This window comes from Python bivittatus, unplaced genomic scaffold (assembly GCF_059951505.1).
Source record: "Python bivittatus isolate LINGU-HERP-01145 unplaced genomic scaffold, Pbiv_v1 ctg000700_np1212, whole genome shotgun sequence".
NCBI lineage: Eukaryota > Metazoa > Chordata > Lepidosauria > Squamata > Pythonidae > Python > Python bivittatus.
Genome location: NW_028277098.1, coordinates 22682307 through 22694776, shown reverse-complemented (window position 1 = coordinate 22694776; position 12470 = coordinate 22682307). Strand labels below are relative to the sequence as shown.

Below are 12470 nucleotides of genomic sequence, written 5' to 3'. Positions count from 1 at the left end.
ATTTTTTTCAAGTAGTTGATGTACACATTTTCTGTTAATTTTCCCCAAATCTTTCCAATGTTTTGTATATATGCTTACAAAAAACGTTTTTCCACTTTTTAAAAGATCTGTTCTCAATCTGAAGTCTGGGAAGAGACAATGGCTTGAGTACAAAAGCGTAATGAATATTCAAAGAGTAAATCACTCGTTTTCCTTTTGGTTCACCTTCTTTACCATCCCTTTGAGAATCAGAAAGGAACGGGACAATGAAAGAGTGTGTGTGCAATCATCATACATCACACTAGATGTTCCCCTAGATACAAATAGCAGCAGAAGTATTTCCCAACTCCCAATCCAACTGCACAGGTGTTCATCATGAGCCACATCTTTAGCAATATGTAGCCAGGTTGTTTCTTTCTCAGGGGAGCAACTGTTGACTCACACAAAGAGAAACTGAAAAGCCAGTTCACATATATTACATGGTAATATTTGCCATCGCTAGAAAATAACGTCTTTGTCTACAGAGAATCTTCAGAACCAAAACCAAAATGTTTTGACTAGAAAAAAGTGCACTGTAGGTAGCTCCCATAAAAATTGATTAAAAAAAAAAGATACTAAGTGATTTTGCAACTGATGTATATTAGGCAGCAACAATCTTTTCAGGCAGTAGGCAGCACTGCATGACTTTCTGCAATGTTATGGGTATCAAAATAAATAATTAATTTAAAACATCTTAAATTATTTTTCAAAAAACTATTAATAAGAGGCAATATTTCTAAAGAACAGTGAACACTATCACAATGTTTAATGTGTTTTCAATATCCTTTCATTTTCCTAGAAGGAAATTCCTCAAAAATGGCTTCCAAGGGATACAGATGGCATGGTGTTGATGTGGTGAGATCTGCAAATGAAACATTTTCTGCCTTTAAAAATTTACTTTTGGAAGGTTTTTAAAGGATTTTTTAGGGAAATCTGGAGGCCACCTTTTTCCTAAATCACAAAGGATTGTCAAAAATTCAGGTAGTCCTTGCTTAACAATGGTAATTGGGACCAGAATTTCCATCACTAAGCAATGCAGTCATAAAGTGTGATGTCAAGTGACCACTTCACTTAGTGACAGCAATCCCAGGAGTCCCCATTGCCGTTGTTAAGCAAGGATTATGAGTGTTAAGTGAGTCACCTCACATGACCACAACTTGCGACTTCCTGAGAACTTCCAACAACCTAAGTCAATGGTGAAGCCAGTAGGAAGTTGCAAGTCCCAGTCATGACAAGCCTTTCCTTAGGTGGCTTGCAAGCAGGCCGGCAGGCGTGAGTGCTACAGAGTGCAGGTGGGGGGGAGGTGAGTGCCACAGATGGGTGCAAGTGCGGGTGGGCAGGTGGGGTGGGTGCTGCGGCACGGAGCAAAGAGGGGAAAGCGAGGGGGTGGGTGCTACAGCATGGCATGAGTGCAAGCAGAAAGGGTGAGTGTTGTGGCATGGCGTGAATACGGGTGAGCAGGGGTGGTGCTGCAGTGCGGTGCAAGTGGGGTGGGTTGGTGCTGTGGTGCAGCGTGTGGGTGGGCAGTGGGTGAGTGTGACCTTGCCCTGCTACCTGGAGGCTCCTCAGAAGAAAAAGCAGTGGGAGTGGGAGCAACTTACCAGATGATTTGCAACCTCCTGCTGGCTTCGCCATTGACTTGCTTGTGGGAAGCCAGCAGGGAAAGTCAGAAATGGTGGTCACATAACCATGGGATGTGCAACCATCATTAAGCATGAACCGATTGCCAAGTGCCTGAATCGCGATCACATGATTGTGGGATGCTGCAGTGGCTGCAACTTCAAGAAACTGTCGTAAGTCCCCCGCATTCAGCACCGTGGTAACTTTCAACTGTTGCTGAATGGGTGGTCATAACCTGAGGATCATGCCTGTTGATTTTGATCATTATGATGTCAAATGATTTCTGACTGCTTTAAAGTGGGTACTACAAACTGATTTGTGAGTAAAGCATGGTTTGTTTACGACTGTGCCCATTTTGAATGGGATAAATCAAAGGGGTCTTCATTACATAAGCCACTCTAGTACAGTTAATAATTTAGATTTTAAACAACATTTTAAATGTCATTTTTATTTCCCTTTTTCAACAGCAGATAGTATCATTTCAAAGCAAAATCAAAATTTCATTTGACTCTAGATTTAGCGCACTAATATCTCAGCAATACTGTTAACAACTGTTCCAATAAAATGATCTTGATACATGAGGAACTTCTGAGTATAAGTTTTCCCATTCTGGTAAAATATGACCAAAAGGTCAATACAAAGAGAACTCTGACACTGTAATTTTTAAATAAAGGTGTGTTTAAAATAATTCATTTTTCCACACACACACACCTCAAGCGTAAATATACGCTATCAAATAGAAACATCGGTAATATAAACTTTATTAAAGTTTACTGTCAGAATAACACCAGATGCAAATATAGTCCTGTTCACAGCACATAAAATTAATTATGAAGTCCAACGCCACCAAGCCACTTTCATCCTGTCCCACACAGCAGACAAGGAATCGAAAGCAGGACGAACATCCAAAATGGTAAACTGATAGTTCTTATCTACTTTTCCTCCATCGTAATAATCAATAACATATCGGACTTGTGTTCCACAGCGGTCAACAATCCAATCGTGTCTATCAAAAGGCAGTTCATACCTAGAAAGAAATACAAATCTTAATTATGCTCTCTCTATATAATAAGTAGTTCATATTTACAGTTTAAATTATAGAAGGTACCGTATTATCAATACTCAATTTTCTGTTGAAAACAAAAATTCTAACTTTAAGATTTCTCTTCTTTTAAATAGAAACAAGATAACAACAACATACCCCATCCAGGATCGTATTCTAGCTCTTGGAGAATATTCCTTAGCTTTACCTCCAAATCGAATAAGTGTTGGTCCACATGGACACTCCCTGAAAGACAATTTTAGAAATGTGTAACAAAAGGGAATGCAGAAAAACAGACTAAATACATCCAACCAAAATGCATATTCCAGCCCCACACTGCCATAACAAGGACTTAAATGTCACCACAAAACAAGTCCCCAGTTGTTCAGAGAACAAAATATTGTGTCTTACAAAATGTTCACAAGAAATATCAATTAAAAACAATCCTCTAGAGTTAATGTTTATATTAATTCTGTGGAGTTAATGTTTATATTAATTCTGTGTATGTAGCCATGTATGTTAATTTTGTTCACCTTGAGAAAAACGTTAAAAGCTATTTTGAAGCCATTTGAAAAGCAGCAGTGTTTAAATGGAATTCATCTAACTCTGGGCTCAGAGATAAAAGTTTTTTTCCAAAAGACAGCAGATCCATCTCTCCTAAAAAAGCAGATTTTTCATTTCCCCTTGAAGTGATAAAGACAAGACAGTTTAGGAATATATTTAGGTTTAAAGTAATCCGAAAGAAAATTTCAGGTTTTTGTTTTGTTGTAAATACAAACTTGATGGAAAATTAAATATTTGTCACTTTTGTTGACATGAAGTTTCTGAATTCCAAAGAACTTTCTGTTAATTTTTGCTTGTTTAGGAAGCAAAGGTATATCTAATCAAACTCATTTTCTAGTTTTTATATTATTTTATTATTTTAATGTACTTCTAAAAACTGCTGGCAAGACAAGTTTTTCTTGTCCTTTCTCAAGTTACTTTATTCCTTGATTTGGTGTCTTTCCAAATATTCAGGAATTTCTGTTACATCTTAAACATTTTAAGTATCATTTAAAATGAAAATATTAGGAAATATTTATCCATTCTGAGGGGGGAAATAGAAAGAACAATATTTTTTTCTTATACTTCTTTTGAGGAAAAGTATGCTAAATGATCTAGTGACAGAGTATCAGAGACACTGAAACAGTCTGTTAAGAATACTTAAAGGACAAATTAGGTTCTAGGAAGTTAAAGGATGGAGAGCCAGTTTGGTGTAGTGGTTAAGGCATCAGGCTAGAAACCAGGAAACCATGAGTTCTAGTCCTGCCTTAGGCATGAAGCTAACTGGGGGACTTTGGGCCATCATTCTCTCTCAGCCCTAGGAAGCAGGCAGTGGCAAACCACTTCTGAAATCTTGCCAAGAAAATTGCAAGAACTAGTCCAGGCAGTCACCAAGAGTCAACACTGACTCAAAAGCACAAAAAAAAAAAAAAGTTAAAGGATAGCTAGTTGACAATGCACAAGTGAAAAAAATTCAAGTAGCATTATTGGAATGTCCCAGAAAGGATCTTTATCAGTTTTCCATTTCTACCATTCTTTCAGAACACATTCAGACATGCAAATCAGAAAGTATTATATCTTAAGATTGTATGTGTACTTGCCTAACATGAAGTAATTCCCATTTTAAAATTTCCTTCCAAGCCTGTTCATTGTTCTGATTATGAATCTTGATAATATTCGTCATATCTTCTGGGGTCATGTCATCATCTTTCCACCTCCATCTAAAAAAAGCAATACTGAAAAAGTTAGCAAGATGAAGAGGTGAGCTGTTTATGTGGCATTTGTTAGCGTAATGTAGCTTTTAGGATGTTGGAGTGTGACTAGAGAGATTCCAATTCATGTCCTATTTGACCACTGAGTTTGGTGAGTGACTTTGGGCCAGTTCACTATTTCTTAGCCCAATTACTTCCCAGAGCTGTTGTTGTGTAGATAAAATGAGACAAAGGCAACGTTATATAAGCTTCCACTTCCTGAGGAAAGAGGGGATATAAATGCAATGTAATAAATATCTCAATCTCCTCCTCCTTCTTTCATTCTAATTGGGAAAAAAATGTGCAGACCTTAAATATTGAATCAAGATTAACTTCTCCCTATCCTACTTTTACTGAACAAACAATAAGTAATCGTGCAATTTAGGAAGCAAGTACAAAGTTCATAAATAACGTAACAGAAAGAAACTGCTAAAGAAGATTTTGAGCCAGTTTGGTATAGTAGTTAAGGCATCGGGCTACAAACCTGGAAACCGTGAGTTCTAGTCCTGCCTTAAGCACGAAGCCAGCTGGGTGGCCTTGGGCCGGTCATTCCCTCTCAGCCCTAGGAAGTAGGCAATGGCAAACCACTTTTGAAATCTTACCAAGAAAACTACAGGGACTTATCCAGGCAGTCTCGAGGAGTCAACACTGCCTCGAAGGCACATGTACACACCCAAAAAAGAAGATTTTAGCTTTTTGACTCTTAATAAATGTGAACAACAAAGCCAATTAATGTTCACCTTGCAAATCTACACCATATTCCAGATAGGCTGAGGCATGAATATTAAAAGGGAGAAAAAACAACAACAATCCAATACTACATTATTACAATACTAATGTAACAATTCTATCTATATAAAACAACTACAACTCAGTTTTTAAACAAGTTAAACCTTGATGACATGGAATCAAATTGTCACCAATAAAGAGCCAATTCAAAGGCTTAGATTAGGTTTTGGTACTCAAGTATCCTTTCAAGGATATATAAATAATCTTTTTGACAACTGTCCAAGTACAAATTCATAAATTGAGACCTTCCAAATTTGTGGAATATAATTTAACAACACATTAACAGCATAATCATTTAACCTTAACTTCCTGGTTCTCCATTATAAGAATATTCAACCAATAAAGAACTACTACTGACATAACTGAAGCATGTGTATTAGTGTACTTTCAAAATCAATTGCATCTCCGACTTAAGATACATGACAGCCATTTTTTTCTGACCAACTTCTGGGAAGTTCACTTAACCCAAAGAATTCTTCTCTATTCCAAATGTCTTGTATACTGTCCAAAATGTATTTTTGTACAAATTTTTAATTTTTAATTGATCATAACAAATTGTGGGCTTAACCTCTAGAAACCTTCTTTCAACAATCAAAATCCCCAGGGGTTTGGAAGCAGGAATCTGGACCGAACAAGGAATGCAAAGAATACTTTAACTGAATTTATTGCTATTCAGCTGTTTTGGATAAATTATATTCCTTTTGTAATATTTTAAAAGTTTTTAAAGTGTCATTTATAAATAACTGATTGAGAGTAACTATGCCATTTCCACTCATTTTCTTTAAAAAAGGTGTTTTATCGCCATTTTTAAATAAGGGTCTTTCCAAAAAGTCATTTCTTCATCAGAATTAAAGTCAAATGTTACAATAGGAAGGTATGAGAAACCCATTTATTATTTGGTTCTATACATATCATTATTCTGCAAAACTAATATAAATCTACATTTGTAATTCACTTACCCTTTTCTAAGCATTGCATTCCAAAACATCTGTTCTGAGGGATAAACCCAATTTTGTTCTGAATAAGTTCTAGGAATAGTAGACTCTTCTCTTACTGTAGATAATGGAAAAGGTTGCCCAGGGGATGGTAGTTGATTAGGTGGTGGCATCTAAATAAAATAGTAAGAACAGAAAGTTAGAGAAGCAAATATATTCAGTAGTAAATACTTTTTCCATTTATCAACTTGCTTCATTCCTTTTCAATTCAGGACAAACAGGTTTAATTCTAGTATGGTGCTTTAACTGGAGGCAGAGGACTCTGAATGGACCAACATGTTTGCCACTTGCTACTCCATCCAGATTTTACTTAACTCTGAGCATGACAAGAATAAACAAACGCTCTTGTTAATGCCTAACTTATGCAGTTGCAGTTTTTCAACTATTTCCTTTCTACATTTGTAGATAAGGGTTTCTGAGAATCAAAGACCAAGCAGGAGCACACTAAACACTACGTATGCCCTTCTTTTTTAACTGAGATTGTTTTCTGAACTATTATATATCTTACAGGTTAGCAAGAACTATTAACAGTTGGAAACAGTGGGGATGACTACTAGAGTTAAACATAACTAAGATTTAATTAAGAACAGAAAGAATTGTACAATGAACTGGTCAAGAGCTTTAATACATGGAAGCTATTGTCCTATATACCTTACTGTTATGTGTAATCAAATATAATTAGAGTATCTCTGATACCAACATGTTAAAACAGCTGTGGCATACTCTTAGTTTAAAAAAGGTGCTGAAGACTGCACTTTCACCTTGAGAGGAATGATAGGGCTCATCCTCCAAAAAGAGGAGGGTCAAGGCAAAGAAATGAGTGAAGTCAGAGCAAGAATTAAATTAAATACTATGAATGTGATAATTTCTCCCTTTTCTCATATTAAAAATTATAATTTGATGAAGAATTTTGAAGAGATGCCGAGGCTGCACTTAAGGTTTTTGGAGGTTGTTTGCAACACTAGAATTTCAAGTTATACACCTCTCAAGTTAAACTAATGATAGTTCATCAATTTCTGAGTTCACCTGAACATATTCATTAAAACACTAGCCAAATTCTTATTCAAAAATGAATATAGGCCTGTCATAAATGTCTTATTTGCAGAATCATAAGTAATTGAAAACTCTTTTTCCAAAATTATGTTAGTGTGAGTTTTGAAAAAAGCAGATGTGAAGGAATATATTTGGATCATTTCTAAGGGCAGACAGCTGCAATAATGAAGTTCTCAACTGGACAATTTAGTGTTTATCTTCACTATTGATTAAATAGTTTAATATATTCTCAGTTCAACTATGACAAATGGAAGCATTAAGATTTTAAGAACTTATTTTGAAAGCAGAAACAGAAACATAGCAAAATAACCCCTAATTTTTCAAAATAGTAAAACATCTCTTTCATAATTGACAGCACTGCATTCAGGGAACCAGACTGAAGTTACCATATTTCTAGGATCAATCTCTTCTTGTGTCTGCGATGTAACGGGGCATTGTACATATTCATATGCTCTTTCTTGATGTGCAGGAACAGGCGCGTTCTGCTTCTCACTAGAACTGTCACCTGATTTCATTGGACAGGCTGAAACAGAACAAAGCATTAGAATGCCAACTATTAATCTAAACACTAGGAGTAAAGTACTCTAGCCACCTAGAGTCACATAAAAGTGAGATGGGCAGCTATATAAATAGAAATAAATGAAAATCGATTTTGTAAGGCAACCTTCATGGGACATATGGTGATGTGCTGTAGATTTACTGTCACTTGGAACAGTTCATCTACATTGGGGTGGGCAACTCATGGCCATATACAGTATCCAGCATCCCTCTTTTAGACCCCAGTCTACTCCTAGAGCAGGCAAGGTCAAGGAATGTTGCCATTTCTGAAGACCAAGGGGCCAAAGGCATGTCTTCAGCTTTATAGAAACTTAATTCCGCTGTGCAACTTCTAGCCTCTGTTTCAGAAGGATTTTAAAGGTTAAAAAGAGTTGCAAGACTTATGGCACCCTTTTACTCTTCAATGTTCTTCCAACCCTTCAGAAACAAGCCAAACGTTTTACCTCTAAGCTATACTGACTTCAGTGGCCAAACTTTAGCCTTCCTCTAAATGAAGGAGATTTCAAATCCAACCCATTTCTGCAACTAAATGGATGGAAGATGGAGTTTTTCATGCTTATCAGTCAGTAGCTACATACTTAATGATGTAAAATGAAAATGTGGATACTGTTCCTGTTCTTTAAAAAGATCTTTATTTGTGAAAAAATGCCTGGTTAGTTTAACAGAGTGAGCAGTCACCTTCTATGTTCTTCTGATGCATGGGACACTGTGAGGTTTCAGTTTGAGACTGTTCTGATACAGTAGTCTGAAGTGTAGCTAACGGAGAGGATGCAGATAAACCCATGACAACCTTAATTTCCTGCTTTATTTTAAATTACTGGACAGATCACCTGAAATTCAAATGAATATAATTTATAGAAAACAAATAAAATACTTACAGACAAATAATATGCCTAATGGAAGAATTATAAAAACATTACATTAAAGAACATAATAAACTGTAAAACAGATATCTCTTTAAAATATTAGAATATTTTAGAATGTTCTAAACAACTATTTCTATCAGTTAAGAAAATATATTAATGCTCCCAAATACTGCCTTTTGTTCTTTAAACTTCCCATCTCTTTCTTTTTCAGGATCCAATCCACTCCATCTAATCACAACGTTTTTGGTCTTCCTCTTCTACTGAGTCCGTTCATTCTCCCTTCATATATTTGTTTCACAACTTATCTTCATTCATTCTCTCTAGATAACCAAGCAACTTCACTGCACTTCTTTTGTACTGGTCACTCATGTTTTTATTCATTTGGTACTCAGTTATCACCCATTTACTGTTTTACCACACGCATTTAAGAAACCCGTTTCCACAATATTCAATTTACTTTTATGTTCTCCTTATTTACCCAACTCTCACTTTCATATAACAAAGTAAACAAAACCACACTAATTTACTTAAAAGATCTCCCATATTTTTTAAGCAAACAAATTTGCAACTGACATAAACAGTTGGGCAGAAGTCTACTCCTATACTTGGCCATTTTAGCTTCAACAAATTTTCATTCCTCACAATAGATAAATAATGCTCGTTCTCTTTCTAGAGATATCAAATTTATCAAAATAAATTTGCTGAATACTCTTTCAAAGGCATTTAAGTTGGTGGTCATCCCTACTTCTTGTAATTAGTTCTATTACTCAACTATACACAGTGTGAAGAACAGCTTCTTTTTATGCATGCTGTAGGTTCCAAAATTTAAATTTCACTGGATGATCTCAGATCCAGTCCACTTCCTTCACACAATGCACATGTTATTAACTTGTATCATCAGCCTCCTTAAATGTTTTTTTTCCTAAGTTAAAAAGCCCCAAATGCTATAATATTTCCTAATTGTTACTCTATCCCATGTATCCATAATTATTTGCATAAGGGCTAATAATGGACTTTTAGAAATCCCAACCACATCACTTCACACTTTACCAAGTTCTAAAATCACTAAGCTTAGTTGTAACTTAAGAGACAATTGGTTGCCAACTGAGAATGGAGGCCAAATTGTGTACCCTCCTCTAGCTACTCTAAGCTTTTTTGGTACTTTTTCCAACCCTATAATCTTTGAGGTGCAGCAACCAGAACTGTACATTGTGTACAAAATAGGCCACATACAGAATTTTATGACAGCATTATGATAGTGGTACTTTTTAAATCCTTTTCCTAGTGATTCCTGTTATGGTGTTTATTTTTTCTGAGGGAGCCACAAACTATGCCAATGCTTTAATCAAGCTATCCATTACCTAAGATCCCTTTTCCAGTCAATGGTTAGCTCAGACCCCATCAAGCATACTTTACATATATCTTTTTTCAGATACTATTCTCAGAATGTAGTCATGGGAAGGAGAAATTATTTCAGTTACTCTACTGAATGATTATATTCATTAATTTTCACATACAGGCAGATGTGATTTTTTTATCAAGGCATTTATCATCATTTTAGTAAGGCTTTCAGACCATTAGCAGTTGCCTTCTCGATGAATTGGTTCTGTGTTTAAAAGCTTATTTAATAAGATGTCTTAATGGCTATACAATTTACTGACTGTCTCTACTATTTTCTGGAGTTTCATAATTGTTTTAAAGCATTATACTGGGGCAGAAAGGATGTACAAAATGTTCCATGCATGAACCACTCCATCCATTAAACAGCTAGGCTTGGTGGTCCATGCACAAACTGAAACATATATGTTTTGGTTGTTTTAATCCATATATAGAATTAAAGATGGCTTTTGTTCCATATATGGATCAAAATATGGTTCCAGGCAGGAAGGGGGGGTGCTATAGTGAAAAAAGGTAAGATTATGGATTTCTGGGAATGACAAGTGTGAGAGTGGCAACAAGAGGTAAGGGAGGAAAAGGAAGAGGAAAAGGAAAGTACTGTTAAGTTCAGGGAGCTGGCATCCTGGTGGGATGTCGTGCTAGGACACTAGCAGCAGTAGCTGAGGGAATGCAAGGGAGGAAGGAAAGGTATTGGAAGATCAGAGAATAGGTGGGCCTGTGAGATATGCCATCCATGAATATTGGTGACAGTTAAGGGGAGGGAAAAGCAGGAGGGAAGACCCTGGAAAGATTGGATGGAGCAGAGCTGTGCACAGGCCATGAAGAAATGGGGAGAGAGTAACACTACCAGCCTTCCCTACACTCTGTATAAAATTACTTTGTGATCCCTCTGAATCAACCAAGGTTTTATTTCTGCCAAACCATGGACAATTAAAATTTCCAGTTTCAAGCAAAACATATTTTCCATTTCATGACCGCCCATTAGCTACAGGAAAAGCCCATGGATTTTCCTGAGAAAAAATGAAAAAGAAAAACATTTTAAACTAATTAAAAATAGTGGAATTTGTCAAATGTAACTATATACATGTTTTCAACTACATTAGTATTAGAAACACAAACAGCAGAAAAATACCAGGGATACTGAAATATTACTAGAATTCCAACCTGAAGCTTCAAAACAGGAATTAACAACCAGCCAGATTTGATCATTCATTAAATAATTTCCCTATCACAGAGTAATGTTCCCCTTCCAATTAAACATTTTATAACAAGTGAAGGACGAGGTCCAAATCTGGACACCCCTAGCCAGCCATGACAACTACTCACCAAGATGTTAAGAATCCTGTGTGTAAAAAACAGAAAATGAAGGCAATAGATGGACTTACAAGGAATGAAATGTGGAAATTAAAATGAGGAAGAAACAGGCTTTGGCGGGGGGGGGGGGTCTACATCTGCATCAAAGAGAGCTACAGCAAGAGTGCAGCATAGTTTTTTTTTTTTACTAACTCCTCTATAGATACTAATACACATACATCCAAACACATAAAAACCTCACCCTCTCATCTCACAGTATAGCCAATATAAGCAGCATCTTCAAAGACTTGGATATTCAGCTTTTATTTGTGTACCGAGAAGGAGCACCACCTGATGTCTTGCCTGAACAGTTTATCTACCCGAATTGTATCGACCCAAGGTCACCTTGTTAAATAGGCTGATTTCTAGCCTGACCTGAATTTTGAAAGCTACATGACACGCATCAATTCGACACAGGAACCCCCCCACCCAGCCACCCCCTTCCTCCGCATACCCACGTTTCTAGCTATTTGGGTATTTTGGTCCATTTTATCCCCCTCCCTCCTATCAAGAGTTTTTTCGGCTCCCCTCCCTCTCAACCCCCAAGGTGGAGGGGCATCCACTAGCCCCAGTTCCTGGCCCGGGTTTCGTGGCGGAGGGGAGAACTGACGTCAAGGAACCCCGAATGACAGAAATTCCGAAGTCACCGCCCCCCCCCCGACCTCATCTATTACAGAGAGAGAGAGAGAGAAGCCTGACAACAGCGCAGCTAAATAAACCACTGAGGCGGCTGCACGCGCTTCTCTCGCGCTCGCTTACGCACGCGCTCTCCCCCTTGACGAGGGGAGAAAAAGAGGCGCGCTAATTACCCCCTCTCTAATCTCCGGGGCCCGAGCTCCCTGCGAAACTCACCTCATGTCTCTCGCGAGAAGAGACGTTCTGCGATCAGGCGGAGCTTTAAAACCAAACGGCGAATTAAACTAACGGGGGTGGCGGAGAAGGTCTCTCGGGCGGGACTTAGGAGCGCGGCAGTCGGCGGAGAGGG

The 12470-nt window shown here is 37.2% G+C and overlaps 1 protein-coding gene across 3 annotated transcripts; it reads right to left on the bottom strand.

The window, feature by feature from the left end:
* Positions 1-2066: 2066 nt before the first annotated feature.
* Positions 2067-12470, bottom strand: HCCS (holocytochrome c synthase). Of its 3 annotated transcripts, none has more exons than XM_088153649.1 (7): positions 12338-12470; positions 8547-8698; positions 7697-7833; positions 6222-6370; positions 4320-4443; positions 2840-2922; positions 2067-2665 (listed from the first exon to the last, which is right to left on the bottom strand). In XM_088153649.1, the coding sequence occupies exons 2-7, from the start codon at positions 8650-8652 to the stop codon at positions 2467-2469; spliced, it is 798 nt and encodes a 265-aa protein (XP_088009775.1). In that variant the 5' UTR covers positions 8653-8698; positions 12338-12470; the 3' UTR covers positions 2067-2466. The 3 variants fall into 3 exon arrangements, with proteins under 3 accessions (XP_088009775.1, XP_088009776.1, XP_088009774.1); XM_088153650.1 differs by lacking the exon at positions 12338-12470 and adding an exon at positions 12295-12314; XM_088153648.1 differs by lacking the exon at positions 12338-12470 and adding an exon at positions 11688-11882.

Excerpts from the sequence above, each read along its gene's own strand:
- HCCS (XM_088153649.1), bottom strand. The coding sequence starts at position 8,652 with ATGGGTTTATCTGCATCCTCTCCGTTAGCTACACTTCAGACTACTGTA. Across the intron at positions 2,923-4,319 it reads AATTACTTCATGTTAGGCAA|TGTCCATGTGGACCAACACT; the intron begins GTACACATACAA and ends TCTTTCAGGGAG. Across the intron at positions 2,666-2,839 it reads AGAATACGATCCTGGATGGG|GTATGAACTGCCTTTTGATA; the intron begins GTATGTTGTTGT and ends ATTTCTTTCTAG.